The sequence below is a fragment of the Polypterus senegalus genome, chromosome 4 (genome assembly GCF_016835505.1).
Source record: "Polypterus senegalus isolate Bchr_013 chromosome 4, ASM1683550v1, whole genome shotgun sequence".
Classification (NCBI taxonomy): domain Eukaryota; kingdom Metazoa; phylum Chordata; class Cladistia; order Polypteriformes; family Polypteridae; genus Polypterus; species Polypterus senegalus.
In genome coordinates, this window is record NC_053157.1 from 221,141,093 (window position 1) to 221,161,754 (window position 20,662).

General features: G+C 39.2%; 1 protein-coding gene across 2 annotated transcripts in view; it reads left to right on the top strand.

The window, feature by feature from the left end:
- Positions 1 to 20,662, top strand: part of pik3c3 (phosphatidylinositol 3-kinase, catalytic subunit type 3) — an 81,880-nt gene that overhangs the window by 23,919 nt on the left and 37,299 nt on the right. For both annotated transcript variants that reach the window (XM_039751990.1, XM_039751991.1), the window contains 10 exons: positions 5,725 to 5,820; positions 6,229 to 6,300; positions 11,223 to 11,327; positions 11,411 to 11,503; positions 12,433 to 12,618; positions 12,698 to 12,846; positions 16,050 to 16,140; positions 16,411 to 16,478; positions 16,559 to 16,664; positions 16,744 to 16,860. In XM_039751990.1, the coding sequence (XP_039607924.1) occupies positions 5,725 to 5,820; positions 6,229 to 6,300; positions 11,223 to 11,327; positions 11,411 to 11,503; positions 12,433 to 12,618; positions 12,698 to 12,846; positions 16,050 to 16,140; positions 16,411 to 16,478; positions 16,559 to 16,664; positions 16,744 to 16,860 (1,083 nt within the window). The remainder of the gene's footprint in view (positions 1 to 5,724; positions 5,821 to 6,228; positions 6,301 to 11,222; positions 11,328 to 11,410; positions 11,504 to 12,432; positions 12,619 to 12,697; positions 12,847 to 16,049; positions 16,141 to 16,410; positions 16,479 to 16,558; positions 16,665 to 16,743; positions 16,861 to 20,662) is intronic.

Sequence of the window (20,662 nt, forward strand, 5' to 3'; positions counted from 1 at the left end):
AAGGCTCACCCTTCTACAGTAATTTTATTTATTCTTGAAACAAGTCAGTGCCTTCAGATTTTAACATATGCACCAGTATGTATGCATTGAAAGGTTACATTGAGTAAGTAAAGCCCAAGATAATTAAATCTTTATACTGTATGTAAGAAGAAAGATTATGAAGTAAACCCAGAACTTAACTGGAAGACACTACAAAGCAAAGTCTCCTCTTTGAGGTTAAGCCTTCAAAGTCTGGGACCCAGTTGAGATTACAGTTGGTTCAATAGGTTGTTGTGGAATGTAATAGATTGTGAAAGATTCTATTTTCTATTGTAGTTGATGCAATAGTTTGTAATAGTGAAATAGGTTGTGTTTACATATATTTAGGTTCATATATATACTGTACTGCGGTGGGCTGGCTCCCTGCCAGTGGTTTGTTTCCTGCCTTGTGCCCTGTGTTGGCTGGGATTGGCTCCAGCACACCTCCGTGACCCTGTAGTTAGGATATAGTGGGTTGGATAATGGATGGATGGATATATACTGTATATGTGTGTGTGTATATATAATTCACCATCCCCCCCAAAATAAAATTGAATATTACATATACTGCACTTTTTGGTCCTTAGAAAAGACATTACCTTTAAGACCTGAATATACTGACATATTTTCAGTTTCTATCTGCATGGACGTTTTGTGTTTATATGTATTTGCAAGTTTTCTTGTAATTTTTTTACTCATTACTAGGATACTATACAAATACTGCTTTAAGTTTGCAGTAAGTAATTAACTGTTTTCAATCAGATGGGTGTGTTTTTTATTGGTTATTGAATGCATAGAGAAGAACATTAAAATATGGGACCATATATCTTGCTATGCCTCTGTCCCCTTCTCTCGTATGCTATAGCCCTGTGGTTGTTGTCATTCTACTGTTGGTATCAATTATAGTTCACCTTTGATATTGTCTTATCTCGATGACAAAATAGTTTTGTCTTGAAAAGATCAGAAAGGTGGTGTCGCCATGGTGTCGCCATTCACCCCAAGTCTACCAGAAAGACCTTTTACCTTTTTTCTGAGTCTTAGATAAATTTTAATGAGGCAAGGGTAAAAGGTTAAAACCTTATTCAATTCCAATGAGGTGGTCTTCAGCTGTGATTAGTCACAAGGACAGAAAAAAATGTTTGGGGGGTGGAGGGGGAGAGAGAGAGAGAGAGGGAGGGAGGTTCTCAAAAGTCAATCTAGCATTGCACTAGAGCACGGTAGCAACTTTTGGAGGTAGCTAGAAAGCAGAGGAGCAACACGTTTGTGGGAAATTGGAAATGAGCAATATTCTGGTGTGTTTGTAAAAGGGTAGTAAACACTGCTGCTATTTAACAGTTGTTAAAATAGAACTACAGAATGTGAAAACCATTATCTGTGACTAAAAGCTTTGGGAGCTCAGCTGCCCATCAGGCATTGAGAGAAGATTATTCTAATTTACACCAGAAGTCAGTGCAGTCTTGTGAGTCAAGAGGTAATGTGATGATTTTTTTTTTTTTTTCTTTAAACCTGTGGGCTGTTTAGAAGAAGGAAGGCATCAACATATGTAGAGAGCCACACTATTTTGTTAATTTGATATCACATCTTGCATATAACATGTCCGGGGGGAAAAAAGTTTTTATTGTATATTTATTGTACTAATTAATAAAACATAGGAGAAGACAGTGGAAGATAATGCTGTGCATGAATACAGGGCTGAACCTTAGTAAGTCACAAATCTCTGAAGCAGAAACACAAGTATAATGTGACATTTCAAAGCCTAAACACTTACTTGAAGCATTGTGGAGTGAAGTATAAATACCAGATTTACAGCTGAGAAGTCTAAGCTAATTATTGTTTAATGACCCTGTTTTTGCTTACAGAATTTGTCCAGCTACACTTCAGAAACCTCTGCCTCGGGGGTCTGTGGTGTTCTACAGATTCCTCACTGTTAGACTCACAGTGAAAATCTTGTGATCAGCACTTATGCCATAAATACTAGCAACCATTTTGTAGTGGTGCCTTTTTGGCCACACATTACACCAGTCTAGCGTGATCAGACAAGGCGTAGGGCTCATGCTCTGTCTGCTCATTATTCATGTTTTTTTCAAGATGGCTTTACTTTCAATCTGTAGGCAGATTAAGAAATTTCAGAAAAAATGTTGTGTGGAATTCTTTTGTGAGGTTAGATTAAGGGCAGATCTGGGGCTTGATTGCTTGGGGTTTATGTTGTTTGAAGAGGGGAAACTGCAATATCACAATAAAAACAGTCTTTGGTGGCGGGAGTGTATGCAAATAAGACATTTTTTGCTAATTGCAAAATGTTTATAGTACCACAGTCTTAGTTAGATCCTGTGCAAATTTTGGGGGGCAAATTGGAGATCAGAACAAAGGTCTGTTTAATTTTGTTTTCTTTGTTTTTTCAATGTGTGCATTTGGGCTTGTATTTTTGTTTGTACACATGTGCATTATTAGTGTCTGTGATCTGCTGCATAAAACTGAATGTGTTAAATGTGTTAGTTTGTATTTTAGTCTGTTGGCTGAGTAAAGTTCCTTATGATGGTATTTCTTGCTAAGTTTGCCCAGATCTTGATTATTTGTTTTATTAATGTGTGAGTGTGTGATACAGTACTCAAAAACTATATGTGGTCACAATATTTCCTGTGGGTCTAATAAATGTATTCTTCTTCTTCTTCTTCTTCTTCTTCTTCTTCTTCTTATTATTATTATTATTATTATATGTAATAATTAATGCTGATATTTTTAATTCAGCAAAATAGTATTGTGCTACATTACTTCAAAAATAATCTGACTTCATAATGCACATTACATTTAATGGGTTAACCCTAACTCTACTCTATAAAAATCTGTGGAAAGCACCTCGAGTTGCATATAAATTTCTGTAAGGTGCTATATATATATATATATATATATATATATATATATATATATATATATATATATATATATATATATATATATATATATATATATAGTGACAGAATTAAGGGTATTCTTGTACCCTCAGACACCAGATAAAAGTCCAATTATTATTTATTATAATAATTATGTGCACAAAGCACGCTCCTCTCCACAATTCTCTAATAAACCAACAATTCTCTAATAAACCAATCCTCCAAACTCCCAGACGCTTAGCCACCCTGCCTCCCAACTCAGCTCGCCGTCTGGGAGCTCCCACAGTCCTTTTATACTCCCTGACCCGGAGGTGTTTCTGCCCAACAGTCCACAAGTCTTTATTCCTTCCGGGTCAGGGTAAATAGTCCTTTTCTTCAACCCGGAAGTCCAACGCTCTTCCTATGACGAACCTCTGGGTCACAGGGCACGAAGAAGCCCTCGGTCCTCCCTGCAGCTCCCTCCTGTGGCCCCCATGGCATCCAGCAGGGCTGTGCATAAAAACCACATTGTCCATGATGCCCTGCTGGTCTTCTGGGGACCTCCATGCTGCAAGTTGTTGTTATTATAGTTATAATAAAGGAAGTTATACCGATGTCATGGTGACATGATAAAAGCACACAGATTAGACCTGTGGGCAAAAAAAAATTGATTTATATAAAAATCAAAATTCTTATCATCCATCCTTTATCCAACCCGCTATGTCCTAACTACAGGGTCATGATGGTCTGCTGGAGCCAATCCCAGCCAACACAGGGCGCCAGACAGGGAACAAATCTCGGGCAGGGCGCCAGCCTTCCGCAGGACATACACACACGCACAACCACACCAAGCACACACACTAGGGACAATTTAGTATCGCCAGTGCACCTAACCTGCATGTCTTTGGACTGTGGGAGAAAACCAGAGCACAGACACGCAGACATGGGGAGAAAATGCAAACAACACGCAGGGAGGACCCGGAAAGCGAACCCGGGTCCCCTAACTGCGAGGCAGCAGCACTACCATATGCCGCCCATATTCTTATCATTCACAATTCAATTTTTTTTTTTTTGTTCTCAATTTTCTCTTTTCTAAAAGACTGCTTTGCTCTCTAAGAAACACTACTTGTAACATAACCGGATTCTGAAAAATTTCCTTACCCCTTATCCTTTTACTATTGGTGTTGAAATGCAATTTTGCACTCATTTACTCATTACACCTTAATTTCCCACTTTTGCCTGATTGCAAGCTTCATGTGGCACCTTATCAAAAGTCTGCTTAAAATCAAGATACAATAAATAATATTAAATATACACGTCACTGATGGTCTGCTTTTAATACTTCCAGCATACATCTCCAGCATATATATGGCAATTTACAGATCATGGTGACCTGTTCTTTCTCACATACACACACACAATTGATTTCAATAGGCTCCATAAGGAAGGCATTGTAACATAGCAATACATTTTGAATGTAATGTACAGTTCACATTACTTTAGGAAGACATTTTACCGTAATTCAGCAGTTAAATGACTGGTTGTTGAGCTTCCAATCATTCGACCATTTAAAAAAAAAATATATATATATATATGATCAGAATCTGTACTGTTTATACAACTTCAAATCCAAAAAGTTGGGACAATATGGGAAGTGCTAATAAAAACAAAAAGGATTGATTTGTAAATTTACTTTGACATATGTTCAAATAAAAAATGTATAAAGACATGGCATGTAATGTTTTACCTCATCCACTATTTTTTTTTAATAAATACAAGCGTTTTCTGAAATTAATGTTGGAAATAGGTTCATAAAAAGTTGGGATTGGGGAAATTTAAGACTAATAACAAGTTAAAATAAGGTGATGTGTAATGGGTGAGGCAGTCACTTTCTAGTATATAAGTAGCCACAAATTAAGGCTAAGAGCAAGGATAGGTTGCGGCTTTCCAATTTGCAGTTTGAGAACAACTTTCCCTAAAGACAGCATGGTAGGATTTAGGTAATTTCACCCTCAACAGTGCACAATATAATGAAAATATTCAATGAATTGGTTCAGATCTCCAAAATACATACAGAGGGTTAAGGTGCAAGGGATGTGGTCACAATATTTCCTGTGCACTGTTTCTGCAGTATCAGTGCTGTCAGGCTACCTGCTGTCATACTGTCTTTAGGGCCAAGGAGATCTTGTGGATGTACGGCTGAAATCTGGGGCTTTCAGACACTAAGCCAACAACATTCGATTAGAATTTTAGCATTTTTAAAATATTCCTTTACTGAAACAAATATGGTAATAATAATGCAGAATTAATCTAACAAGTAAATGCCGTCTTTAAGTCAACAGCTCTATCTTTGACAGTTGCAAATTAGTTCTCTATTTGATTTAAGTATCACTGATTTTAAAAAAAACTTTTTGATTGAATCAATATTTTGCTTATATTTTGACCTTTTTAATATTATAATGCAACCTCGGCTACTAAATAAAGGATAATTAATCTGGCAACTATCACATCCTGAACTTTGGCTGAATGTGCTCTAAAAACCCTATAGTGTGACTCCTGGGAACTGAAGTGTTTGTTAAAATTAGTAGTCCCTCTGTAGAACAATACTTCTCGAATGGTTCTAGGTGTAGTATGTGCTATATGTACAGCCAGACTATTTATTGGGCCAGGCTTCTACATCTGAGCATGAGGAGCCAGTCCTAATAGCAGTGTTACGGAGCAGAGGAAAGCATCTGCACAAGATTTGACAATTTATACTTCATTCCTCCCTCACAATTCATATGGCATTCGGAATACCTTTTTATCATGTTTTGTATAATCCATGCTTGTTTTCCAGAGTGAGAAGAGAAGCTCAAATTTCATGTATCTTATGGTGGAGTTTCCACGGGTTAAGAGTGCAGATAAGGAGTTTGCTATTGTCTACTATGAGAAGGTATGGGTTCTAAGGAGCAGCTAATGGTAAAGTAGTCAGTTATTCAGTTTTTCATGTTTTGTTTTTCCCCTCTTATGATACAGATTTAAAATGTTTAAAAATAAATCTTAAATCATTTGGCAGCTTTAAATTGATTGTGCTAATAAATGTGGGAGTTTAAGTTGTATATCCTGTCCACTGTTGGTTTCTACATTGACTGTAGTGCTCCTGGTTTAAGCTCCAGTTTAATTTGACTCATCATTTCTACTAAGTTGGTTCAGTAAATGGATAGATGAATTTTGAAAAGGTAACTATGGTAGAACCAGACTTGGTTAGCCTTGGGGTTATTGTCTAGCACTCTAGCATAGCTACTTCATTTTCACAATCCGATGGCCTTTTTGAACCATATCTGCATTTGTTCTTTCACAGGATGGAGATGAATCATCCCCACTCATGAGCAGTTCAGAGATTGTGAAGGTCCCAGATCCTCAGATTTCCATGGTGAGTTTTCATTTATACAAATATTTCATCCACTCTTTTGCTACTTTATAAAGCCTGGCTGTAAACTTTTTACATTGTGATAGAGAAAATAGAATGTCCATGACTTGCTGTTAACCTTAGAGCATCATGACATTTCTTTCTCAGGTCACTTTAGACTTAAATGTGTACTACTGTATTTCTAAAGTTGTACAACGTTTTTCTGTCAAAGTAGCATTAAATTGAAATCAAAGGTGTTGGAGTCTGAATCCATCCCAACAATAGGAATCTGCAAATCTCTACTTTTATTGTTGATGCCTTGCTATTTTTTTTATCTCTGTTCTTTTACCAATGCCATCTAACCAGTTCCCGTGCATCAGAGTAGCTGCGAGACACTTGACATATATCACTATCTTTTGAAATGTTTTGGCAGGTTTTGAAACATGAGATTGTGTGTGAAATTTGTGAGCCTTATTAAATGATTCCATTTTTTTGGTCACGACCCTGTAGTCTTAATCATATTTATCTACTGCTTTCAGTCAAATGGAATTTTAAAAAAATCAATTTACAGTTTTATAGTATTTGTCTCACAGATCTTGAATTCTGGGTTCATTTATTGTCTGTGTAAAGTCTGCATGTTTCCCTTCCTTGTGTCTGTGTGGCTTTTACTCCCTCTACTCCACCTAGATCTCCCCAGCTTTGTGCACTAGGTTAGCTAGTTATTCCAATTTGGCCTTGCTGGAGTGTGTTCATAATTAGGTCTAGTAATTGCCCCTGTATTGGTTCCATATTTATCGCTGGGATAGGTTCTGGTTCCTCCATGACCCTAACTGAAGTAAGGATCTCTGAGAATGTTACATTTGAATTATAAAGTATGCTGCGCCGCATAATCACGCCACTTTTTTAATGATTTTTAAGCACAGGGGAAAAAATGAACATTTGAAAAATCCGTAATTTAATAAACCACCAAGAAGAGTAACATTGCAACAATGCACGCTACGAACCAACATACAATTGTCCGTGACTGAAAACCGGAGGAGCGCCGTCACGCACTGCCTGCTCATGTGCCCGCCCCCAACTCCTTACCTGATTCGCTTTCGTCAGTGTACAGTTCACATGCACCTGTGAGTCACGTTGACTGCTCATTTTCCAAACACTGCCTCAGTCTCTTTTGTCTGTGGTACAGTCCACATGCACCTCTGAGCCACGTTGACTTTTCATTGTTCTTTGCGGTTCTGGCTGCTTTTCTAAATATAATCCACCAAGTCACCCGACCATGGCAGTAGCCGGGGTGGTGGTAGGGGACGGGGGCAGTGTGTACAAAGGGCAGGGACGTAATGTGTGTGAGCGTATGACCAGCACATACTGGGAATTCCTCGTTGGTGGGGAACAGTTGCAAGCAGCGGCCTCCATCATGAATGGGGTTCAACGGCTTACCCACGCCTCTCGGCACCGGGTAGACATAGGTTGATCCATTCAGTGTAGCGCGCGTGCAGTACCGGACATACAAGGACATCACAGACCTGTTAATGCTCAGTCTCACGTGGCTGAAAGCCACTTGTCTCTCTAAGAATTTGGACACCGACCGCTCTTGGGTCACACAACTATTTAGCAGGCGGGAGTCTCTTTCTTTTTCAGAATTAACTAGACAAATCGCTCCACCAACTAAGAACGGCCATGCACCACCACCCACAGAATCGAGAAGGAGCTATCAATCTGTCAATCCACTCTGTGTCCGGGCCGGGTGAGGTTTCCCGTGTTGAATCAAATTAAGGGAAAGGCTCCACACCTGGTAGTCCCCTTTCATCAATTCCTTTAAGTTTCAGCTTTGTAACCATACTCCTCCCTGAACCCAAAGACTTTGGTTACCTGGTTGGCTTCCTGGCAGGTCATGGAAATGACACCGCCGGATCGCCAGTTGGCATCGTTTATGTTCGGAACTACGACAGTATGCGAACCTCCAACTTTCGTTCTTGATTAATGAAAACATTCTTGGCAAATACTTTCACTCTCGCTCGAATTGTTGGCGGGTGTGTCTCTGTCGTTCGTGTGCCATGGTCGGCTGCTTAGTGAATTGTTGGTGGGCGAGGCACTCTCTTACGTGCCTCTTGCTTGCCATGAACTTAGTGAATTCTTAGAGTTGCTGGGTGTGGCTCTATGAGTTGTCATCGTATCCCATGGTCTTAGAGTTGCTGGGCATGGCTCTGTGAGTTGTCGTCGTGTCCCATGGTCTTATCATTGATGGGCGGGGCTCTGTCTTGCGTCTTGCCTGCCCATGGTCGACTGCTTTAGTGAATTATATATATATATATATATATATATATATATATATATATATATATATATATATATATATATATATATATATATATATATATATATATATATATATATATATATATAGGGCGGCACGGTGGCGCAGTGGGTAGCGCTGCTGCCTCGCAGTTAGGAGACCCGGGATCGCTTCCTGGGTCCTCCCTGCGTGGAGTTTGCATGTTCTCCCCGTGTCTGCGTGGGTTTCCTCTGGGCACTCCGGTTTCCTCCCACAATCCAAAGACATGCAGGTTAGGTGGATTGGCGATTCTAAATTGGCCCTAGTGTGTGCTTGGTGTGTTTGTGTGTGTCCTGCGGTGGGTTGGCACCCTGCCCAGGATTGGTTCCTGCCTTGTGCCCTGTGTTGGCTGGGATTGGCTCCAGCAGACCCCCGTAACCCTGTATTCGGATTCAGCGGGTTAGGAAATGGATATATATATATATATATATATATATATATATATATATATAGATGACACTGCTACCTTGTCACTAAGCTGTTGGACCATTATGCATAATATTGCTGTTGCTAGTCCTTCTTTTTCTCTGTGAAACTAAAGGAACTGTCATTTATCTACAAAGGAATGTTTATACAGTTCGTCCGTTTTCTTCAGTCCAATGCTATCTTCTATTTTCTTTGTCACTGGCAGCAGACTAAATGTGTTGGATTCAGACTACTTCCATGACAAGGTGCCTCAAGGTGTGCAATCTGACATGTCCCTTTCAACTTTGTTTTTGTAGTCAGTTATTAGACATGTAGTTATCACTCATTTGTTAGTCTGTATATGCTGTAAACACCGGTCCACCACTTTGTTGATTTCTTTTTGTTTTGTTTTTTCTTCTGTAATCCTTTCTTCACTTTGCTGCTGACATGAGTGAAAAACACCAGTATGGTGCTGTTCTACATATATTCTGTCCATGCCAACACATCTGGCTGCACTACCAGGCCACTTGCATCTTTATTTTTGTTAAGTTTTCTGCTGTAAATCATATGCACTTTATTATATATGTAGCTGATACCCTTGTTCATGGTCACTTACAAGATCAGAATGTAGTACAATTGGTTATATATTTTTTATGATTGGAGCATGGGTTGACTAAGGCCCCATCCACACAGCTACATTTTTATTTAAAAATGCTGACATTAGTGCCTGTTTCCACCTTTCACCCACACTACTCCGGTGCTTTCAACCCCTTAAAATGCAAACCTGTGAAAACATTCTGAAAGCACTGCCTCAGAGTTGTAATGTGGACAGGTGAAAACGTAGATTCTAATAGTGCTTTGCTTTGTTTATGCGTATTAGTTGGCCCTTCCCTGATTCGATCCTGGTCGATGCAATGTCTTTTTCTTCAAATGATCACTCTACACATAAGAAAACATAGCAGACACAGAGGAGTTGCTCTGCATGAAATTTGTTGTGTTGCTTACCTGTATGCCTCTAAGGTGCGTTTTGTACAGTTTGAATGCTGCGTACATTCACAAAATGCTAATTATTTACCAGTAGTCGCTGCAGTTTTGTGATACATTTTGTGACTGACCAAAGTTTTGGGTAAGAACTCTATGCTGACTCTCAGCGAAAAACTGTGCTCTTCAGCAGTGTAGGCGAACGACTATGTCATATGCATTTTTGGTCATTTTATTGTGGACTGACATGCTTCTGTAAATTATGTTGAAACGCTAGTATGGAAGGAGATCATTTTGGTTTAAAAACGCCATTTTTAAAGGAAGTCATAGTGTGGACTTAGCCTGACTTCTATAAAGTTACATAATGAGTCAAATTTGTGCAGCTTAAGGACCAGTATTTATGCCAGCCCGCCTAGTTTAAGGATAATTGTCTGCACTTCCTGTCACTTGCTGAGCAGTCAGTTATAATTTTAGGATGGGAGGACCTAGTAGAATGCCTACAGAGCTTATCAAAGTTTTTCTCATTTTTCAATCCTTGGTTAGAAATACTTGAAACTTTCTAGTTATGTCCCAGAGCAGGACATCCTTAGTACAACAATTTGGTTTACTTTTCTTGATAAATCAGTGACAACACACTGCTATCCCTAGGTGATCCTCATTACCATTTCATGTCCCGCTACCCTGAAAAATGGGACATTCAGATGATGTAAGGCTTAGTGGAAACCCACTGATAACACATCCTTTAAGAGTAAGCCTTTTTAACCTGCCTGCCCAACTCAGCCTTGATTTTATTGGGAACCAATATAATGGGCATGTAATAAACAGGCAAGACTGTATAATGGAAAGCAGAGAACATGGCATGCAAACTAAAGAAGATGTACTGATGTATTCTGAAAGGTGAGAACTACAAATAATGCATGTGTGGTTCATTAGATCTGGAAGATGCTTCATTTCAAGTGAACAAACTTGCCTTTCAGGTTGACTGACTATTCTAAATCAGTCCAGTTTGAGCAAAGTTATACAGTCATTTTTCTTTTTCCCCCAACTCTCAGTAGTGTGCTACATTTAAAGATGAACTCTTGATTTCTTTTCAGCCTCTCTCTCATTATGGGGCCCTTTCACCCTTCATCACTTATGGTTCTTGTACATTGTATATAACTACAGTTGTGTTGTCGTTCTTGGCTAATGACTGTTGTCTGTTTTTCTTTCTCATTGTCTTTTTATCCAGGAGAACTTGGTGGAGAGTAAGCACCATAAGTTGGCTCGCAGTTTGCGCAGTGGACCTGCAGACCATGATCTGAAGCCCAATGCTGCAACACGTGACCAGCTTAATGTGAGTTATGTTAGGGGTTCAGTGTTTTTTAACTTTATGGTGCTAGCTATCAAGAGTTCAAAATTTAAATTTATTTCCTACAGATCATTGTTAGCTACCCGCCAACCAAACAGCTGACATCAGAGGAGCAAGATCTGGTATGGAAGTTCCGGTATTACCTCACAACTCAGGAAAAGGTATGTTCTGCTTTAATCGCCATTACTGACTTACTGTGTAACCTGGTGACAGTTGCTTACCTTTTATAAAAAAAATAAAGAGACAACTGGATTATGCAGTGTAACAACAACGTAGCGCCACAGAACATCCAAACTGCAGTGTAATACACAGTACAATTCAAGGTTGAAATAAATGATTTTTTTTTATTCAGTAAAACACCTTCTTTTCTATAACACCAGCAAAAATACACTATTCACAATTCTCACCTTCCTCCTCCAAGAGTGTTGCCCACTATCTCCTGACTCTGACTTGATTTAAGTGAGGCGGCGGGGTCTCTTTTAAACTAGACCCAAGAACTGTTTCCAGTCTCATGTCCAGGTTATCTGGAGCATTTCCCGGTCATGCAGAAACCAAAGCAGTCCTCCCCAGGCAGTGCTGTCTGCTAGTGTCCAAACACCCAGACTGGGCTGTGATTCCAGACTCCCAACTCGCATGCGACCCTGTGGGTGGTGTCTTAATCTCGTCCAGCTTTGAGAAACACTGCTACCTGTTGAGTGCGACAAGGATCTGCTCCTGGTAAGCCCATTCGCCCAGTTCAGCCATTATGGTCTTTTGGCCAAGTTATGAATCCTTCCTTTATCCCAGCGATAATGCCTGTCTTTCCTTCCTGGTACATATAGGAGATAAAACTGCTAGAGATTATTTTTTTTAGAGTTTTCGATAGTGTACTTTTCTGAAATTTGTTTCAAGAGTACTTTAAAAGAGCAACATGTCATATTCATCATGTGCAAGTGTGACTCTACCTCTTCTTCTTTGCCTTAAAAAAACTATCAGTATGTTTATGCCCTTTAAATCTGGCATTTTGCTGATTCTTAGGCCAGCAATCTCATTTGTTTTATTGACGCTTAGCTAAATGTGTCATATCTCACTCTCTTCTCACTGACTGCAGGCTCTCACCAAGTTCCTAAAATGTGTCAACTGGGCTCTACCACAGGAGGCCAAACAGGCTCTAGAGCTGCTAGGGAAGTGGAAACCGATGGATGTTGAAGATTCCCTCGAGTTGCTTTCTTCACAATTTACCAATCCTACTGTTAGACGTTATGCTGTGGCCAGATTACAACAAGCCGATGATGAAGTAGGCCACTTTTTTTTTCTTTTCTTTTTTTGTGAGGGTTAGTTTTCTTTCTCACTGTTTCCTCTCTACTGTTTCCCAGGACTTACTGATGTATCTGCTACAACTGGTTCAAGCATTGAAATATGAAAATTTCGATGACATTAAAAGCGGTTTGGAACCCATGACTAAAAGAGACAGCCAAGGAGGTCTCACAGGCAGTGTGGTCTCAGGAGTTGCAGATGCTGAAAGGTGATTGTGGGATTAGAATATAGGATATCCTGAGCTGTCCATGTATGTAGTGGTAATACTGTACTGGTGATAAAGATCACTGTAATAGCACAAGCTCAGAGGCTTGTGTTTTGCATTTAATAAAACTTTATTTCAGAAACTTTATATTGAGACGCTAGAGTAAGAAGTGTATTTATTTTAAAGTTGGGCTTTAGGAATCATTGTTTCATGGGCATGTTACTCTCTGCAATTTTGACATTATGAACATTTAGCATTATCACTTGTAGCCAACCATTAGGTTATGTAAAGTCTCATTTATACAATAGAGTACAATTATTTACATCCATTTATACTGTTTGTACTGAGAAAGAAATGGATATACTCGGGCACTAAATTGAGACGTGTACTGGGAATTGAATGAGCAGCCTTCTTTTTCATTGTTCTGCTTCCTAGTTGGTAGACTCTCTTGTCTGTTATCCATTATAGTTAATTTGTATGTATTTACTGTATCCAATAGTATCAAAATACTATTTTCACAGGTTTACCCTTTTTAACATGTTGTCCCCCACCCAAATCTTTTTCTGCCAATCTCTGCAGTCCCGAGCATCCTTTGGGATTGGCAGTTTTATTTCATCCAACATCGCCTCCAGCCACGTCTTCTTTGACCTTCCACTGGGCCTTGTTATTACCTTCATGTTCTCATCTAATCATACTCTGTCTTTCACTCATGATGCCCAAATCACGTTAGTCTATTTCTCCATAGTAGAGCACCTATTACCTTAACACCAAGTCCTAATTCAGAATTTGTCCTCCGTTCACTCTGACATTCCCCACATGAATCATTTTTATTTATTTTATTTTTTTTTTTAGCTTTGCTTCATGATCTGCCTTCATCAGTCATGTCTCACTCACTACTCACACAATTTCCAAAAAATATTCACTTTAATGTTAGAGACTCCCCTTTAGAAGTAAGAATGGGGGCACAGCTCATGGAATGCACCACTCACCCTGACTATCACTGGTGTGTGTTCACTTCCATTTGCACTCAGGATGTTGTCTAACTAACAGAACTTTCCTGCTTTCTCTAAAACAACTCCCTTGCCAATATATACATTTATATTTACTCTACAAATTTAAATATAAATTTACACATTTTCTACAAACAAAACAATAAACTCACTGCAGTCACGCTATTCTTTGCAAAACTACAACTTTTTTTTTTTAATTTTATTCATTTTATTGTAATCATTCTATACAAATAGATCAATTTTTATAACAAAATAGGATTGAAAACAAGTCGACCCCCACCCCTGAGAGAGAGAGCATGGTCAATGGGGTAAAACTTAAGGCTTGTAAACATACCTAAATTGATGAGTTTAATAGGGCAATAGAGATGGATGGAGAAGAAGAAATGCAGAGATAACTGCCTCTTCGGTGCCTTAAGCGCTTATTCAAAAATATTATTGATTAGACCCTGCCAAGTTTTGAAAAAATTCTGTACAGATCCTCTAACTGAATATTTGTTTTTTTCCAATTTCAAATAATATAAAACCTCAGTTTCCCACTGACTTAAAAGAGGAGAGTTAGGATTCTTCCAATTTCATTTTCTAACCCGCTGAATCCGAACACAGGGTCATGGGGGTCTGCTGGAGCCAATCCAAGGCAACACAGGGCACAAGGCAGGAACCAATCCTGGGCAAGGTGCCAACCCACCGCAGGACACACACACAAACACACCCACATACCAAGCACACACTAGGGCTAATTTTAGAATCGCCAATCCACCTAACCTGCATGTCTTTGGATTATGGGAGGAAACCCACGCAGACACGGGGAGAACATGCAAACTACACGCAGGGAGGACCCGGGAAGCGAACCCGAATCTCCTTACTGCTAGGCAGCAGCGCTACCACTGCGCCACCGTGCCGCCCACAAAATAAGTCTGCGTGCCAAAAGTGTAGTGAATGCAGTCACAGTTTGTTTGTCTTTCTCCACTTGAAACCCATCTGGAAGCACAACACAAAGCTGTTAATGGGTTAGGAGGGATTGTGACACCAAGGCTGTCTGAAAGGTACTTAAAAAATTTTGGTCCAAAATGATGTTAGTTTGGTGCAGGCCCAAAATATGTGACCCAGTGAGGCTGGGACTTGGTTGCAGCATACACTGGTTGGATCTTGCCCTGAAACATTTTGGAGAGTTTTAGTCGAGACAGATGTGCTTGATATATAATTTTGAGTTGAATAATTGTATGCTTTGCGCATATGGAGCTTGAGTGAAATCTCTGCATTGCTACTTTCCACTCCTTTTCTGATATATTGATTAAGAGATCTTTTTCCCATCGTCCTCTTGGATCTTTAAAAGGGAGGGACTGTAAAATAATTTTATATATTGCTGAGATGGTGTCTAAGTCCTCAGAATTGAGTAATATTTTTTCCGGCATGGACGAGGAAAATCGGGCAGATTCTGTTTAACAAAGTTCCTAATTTGAAGATAGTGAAAAAAATGTGTAGCTGGAAAGTTAAATTTGGAATGTAATTGTTCATAGGATACAAAGATGTTGTTTATATAAAACTACAACCTTGTATGCAACCACTTCTCACATACCACATCATTTAAAATCTTTTCCTTAGTGGCTATTTGCTTTTTACGAATCATTTTAAGATAATTTTGTCATAACGTGGACAAGAAATTATTGCTAAGATTGTACCTGCAAAGTGATGTCTATGTATAATTGGATTTAGTGCAGCGCCGGAGATATAGAGGTGAGCATGAACTTAGGGATTCTTCAGTTTCTTTGAGTGAGCAAGTAAAATTACCAGACTGTGCTTATAAGGGTTAGCGAACGAGTAAATTAATGGAATGAATATAGTTGGTTTTTATTTTGTTAGGAGATGAACTGAAGATCAGTGCCAACTCTCTAAGAGGCTGATGTGTTATAAGGGTCAGGGAAATGGAACTCCTAATGAACATTAACTATTTTGGAAGAGGTGGATTTGCTGTTTGAGGTGGTAGGAGATGAGCAGAGACTTGAAGTTGATGTGCCTAAAGATAACTAGATTTCTGTTTGGAAATTATAATTTATCAGGATATGGAGGTGCAGGTGAGAGTTGAGGCAGAAGCTTGGCTACAAAGTTTTCACTTTACCTTTGTTTTATGTCAATTATGCTTACAGTACTTCAAGAATTATTATGAGTTTTAATTTATTCTTCATTAATTTCTGTTAGTTCACAGATACTGGCAAGTCCTGCCCCTTCCCCACCTCTCAGTACTTCCAGTACCAAATGGAAGGAAGGCAGCGACAGTGACACTTCAGAGGTGAGAAGGCACTGATCTTACTTTGCTTTGAACGTAAAACCTTTGACTGCTGGGGAGAGGTATTAGATTTCTTGGTGTATTTAATTTTCCTTTTGAATATGAGGTTGAATCTGATTAAGATAAATGCATAATAATATTATAGCACCTCATATGTCGAGTATCACTAATAAGGTATAAGGCATTAAGTTCCTTGAGTTATCTTTCTTGTCCGCTCCTTACTAAATTACTAATCTTTTAAGATGTTGACTCTTTTTGTTTTGTTTCTCACAGCCAGACCTATGTACATTTCTCATCTCACGTGCCTGTAAGAACTCTACACTCGCCAACTATCTCTATTGGTAAGTCGCTTTCTTGCATTTGCTTGAGAAACCTAAAATACAAACATATTAATGTTTCCACTTACCACTTTGTGTCTCAGGTATGTAATTGTTGAGTGCGAAGATCAAGATACGCAGCAGAGGGATCCCAAGACACACGACATGTACCTCAATGTCATGAGGCGCTTTAGCCAGGCACTTTTGAAGGTAATGTAGAAGTCCAAGGTGCATGCTGCTAAAACTCTGTTTCCGACCCTGATGCTAAGTGAAAGTTGTCTTCCAATAGGGTGACAAGAGTGTCCGTGTCATGCGCTCCCTTTTGGCGGCACAACAGACCTTTGTTGATCGGCTGGTGCAGCTCATGAAGGCTGTGCAACGAGAGAGTGGCAATCGCAAAAAAAAGGCAAGTGCTAGTAATGGTAAATTTGATGCAGAATTTGCCATTAGAATTAAGGGGAAAGAATTAGTACACTGTACTATTGAAATTTTTTTGTTCTTTGTGCTATATATTGCCAATTAATTGGAAGCAAGGTTTTTTGTTTTGTTTTGTAACAGTTTATTGGTTCTTGCATAATCAAATAAATTGCTTGTATATTCTGATGTAAGTGTCTCTGACCATAAGAAATTGGAGAACATGGGTTCATTTTAGGTATCCTATTGTTGCAAAGGAAAAAGGAGGTTGATATGATATATGTAATTTTCAAGGGACTGTCAAATGAAAATCAATCAACTCGGCACACTGCAAGTAGGGTTGTCGCTCCCATTCATCTGGCAGGAGTGCTCGAAGGCGAATTTACACTGAATTCTCCATGCATACTTGATAAGTAAAAATAAAGCAGCTCACATTGCATGCTATAGGTGTCTTTCTTCCTGTTGATCAGAGGATTATGAGAATTCTCTGTAGAAGAAACCTCAGCTGACATCACATTTGACTGCATTGTTCACAAACGTGCTGCTGACACTTTTTTTGTTCTAGTCATTAAGTCTCTGCATAATGGGTGTTGCTGCAGTAAAGCTCTGCAAGCAAAGAACAAGAAATACAGTGATGTAATATATCAATAGTTTTTTATCTTTTTTTTTGCTCCACATGGTTAATTAATAAAGAACCTTAAACAGTGTTTGAAAAATGAAAAAAAGTTAGAAGTTTTGATTATGAACAGAAGTTTAAAACAGTTTACAGTAATCCCTCCTCGATCGCGGGGGTTGCGTTCCAGACCCCCCCGCGATAGGTGAAATCATGAAGTAGAAACCATATGTTTGTATGGTTATTTTTATATATTTTAAGCCCTTATAAACTCTCCCACACTGTTTATAAATATTCCCCGCACAGTAATACAGCACAATCCCTTTGTATTCTCTTAGATATTAGGTAAGATTCATTGAAATTATGTATGTAAATGCACTGTTTATATACAGTAAAACCTAAATATTATTTTAAAGATATCGAGTGTCACCGATATCACATATGTTACAGCCATTACGATACAGGCCACCAGCAATAAATAAGTACAATGCAAGAAAAATAGTATACAGTGAATGTGTGTACAGTGATACTAAATGTATGTACATGTACTAAGTACTGTAAGTAGAAAATTAATTAAGGTTACTCACCAATAATGACACAATGACTTGTCCGATAACGATTAGTTTAGTTTTACCGCACAACAAGGGAGAGCGTTACAGCTCTTCTAAAGGAGCCACTTCAGGCGACTGTGTAGCACCACCGTTCTTCTTTAATCCAAATCCCTAAAGCAGATTCCCTCTAGATTACTGCCTTATTACATCCACTTACAACTCTTTTGCACCCTGGTTAAAAGGACACTGCGGTTGTAGATCTTATATTCCTTTACTACTTTTTAAATAAAAGGAATCGTAGCCTCATTGATGCCGCAATGGCGTCCTACAGCTGTGTAGCTTTTCCCTTCCTTCAGCATATCCAAAACGTTTACCTTTTTGGCAATCGTTAACATCTTCTGTTGGCGCTTGGGCACGGCCCCTGAAGCAGCAGCAGGAGCAGATCGTTTTGGAGCCATAATAAAGGGCTTGACTATGCACAAAGATAAACACAAAAGAGCACAAAAGTTAACTCTTTACACAGCGAAACACGATGCTGAATGAGCGAGACGAGACTTCCTGGTTAACACTGCATTCAGCACACAGTAACTTAACTGTGTGCTCTGATTGGTTAGCTTCTCAGGCAGGAGAACTTAACTGCATGCTCCGATTGGTTAGCTTCTCAATCATCCGCCAATAGCGTCCCTTGTATGAAATCAACTGGGCATACCAACCAAATACCTGACTCTGGGTCGTAGAACTGCACTGGTGATAGGGTTTCCAAAGAATATCAACATTATTTAACAGGTACAAACAGGCATTTAGAGTTTATTCAACAGGAATTTATCTTCAACCTATGAGCACATGGGTAGCAACTGGCAAAAGATGAGCTCCGGCTCCACCCTTCAGCTTAAAAGAACACAAAGTCTTCCTCACTGAGCAGGTTCCCTTTCTCAGAAGCAGCAGCAAGGGTAGACACGGTCTGGAAAGAAAGGACAGAAGAGTAAGCAATTGGCTAGACTGGGTAACCATCCTAGGAAGGCATATAATCTAGAAGATATTCTAGGTGTGGGATACCAGTCACTATATATTTAAAGAATGAATGCATATATATTCTAGAAGATATTCTAGGTGTGTGTGTATATATATATATACATATATATATATATATATATATATATATATATATATATATATCAAACACACACAGTGGGTATAGGAAAGAATCACCCCCTTCGAAATATTCACATTTTTTTTTTTTGCTTTACAGCCTTAAATGAAAACGCACACAAAAAATATTTCTTCCCAGCTTTACTTACTCAGTGCAGCAATAACATCCAAGTGATGAAAGATATCACAGCTACGTTAAAAATTATAAAAAATCAAAAACAAGACCTACTGACCTTGATAAAGGATCACCCCCAATGTCAATGTTGTTTTGTTCATCCACCTTTTGCTTTATTGACGGCCTTGAGTCTGTTGGGATACTTCTCTTTCAGCTTTGCACATCTGCATTGTTTGCCCACTCTTCTTTACAGAACTGTTCAAGTTTGGTCAAATTGGATGGTGAGCGTCAGTGGACTGCTATCTTCAGATCTTTCCAAAGATTTTCAACGGGATTTAGGTCTGGGCTCTGACTGGGCCACACAAGAATATTCCGTTTTTTCTCCTTCAGCCACCGTATGGTCAATTTTGCTGTGTGCTTCGGGCTATTGTTGTGTTGAAAGGTGAAGATTATGCCCATCTTCAACTTTGTGGCAGAGGGTAGCAGGTTTTCCATAAGAATTTGATGGTATTTTGCCCCAGTTTTCCTTCTACCCTCACGAGAGCCCAGGCCCTGCGGCAGAGAAACACCCCCACAACAGGACGCTACCACCTCCATGCTTTACTGTAGGTATGGTGTGTTGTGGATGGTGAGCTAGCTGCATTGGTGTACTGTTTGGTATTGAGGCCAAATAGTTCAATTTTGGTCTCATCTGACCAAAAGTCCTTTTTCCACTTGGCATCAGAATCTTCAAGGTGCATTCTGGCAAAGCTCAAACGAACCATAATGTGGCCTATCTTGTGAAGTGGCTTCTTCCTTGCAACCATCCCGAACAAGCCACAATTGTAGAGCGCTTGTGAAGTTGTTGTCACATGTACACCATTAATGACCACTCTTTGCCATAAAATCCTGTAACTCCTTCAAAGTGGCCTTTGGCCTCTTGGTAGCCTCTCTTACCAGTTTCCTCCTTTCTCTTCCATACAGTTTGGAGGGACGGCCAGATCCAGGGAGGGTCCTAGTAGTACCAAACACTTGACACTTATTTATTATGTACTTTACTATGCTCCTTGGGATTAATAAAGCTTTTGAGATGTTTTTGTATCCATCTCCTGCCTGCCTTATGTCTGTCCACAACTCTATCCCTGAGATCTTTTGAAAGTGTCTTGCCACCCCTAGTCAGTTGTTTACCGTCAGTTGCACTACCAAGCAAGAGAATGAATGCTTCAGGAACAGCTTCACTAATCACACAGATTACAATTTATCACAGGTGGAAGGAAGCCAGTAACCATGGTCTGCAATGGGAATGGTGCTTACTTACACCTGATTGAGTTTAGGAGGAGGTGATCCTTTATTAATCTCACTATTTCTTGTTTTTTAAAATTCTTCT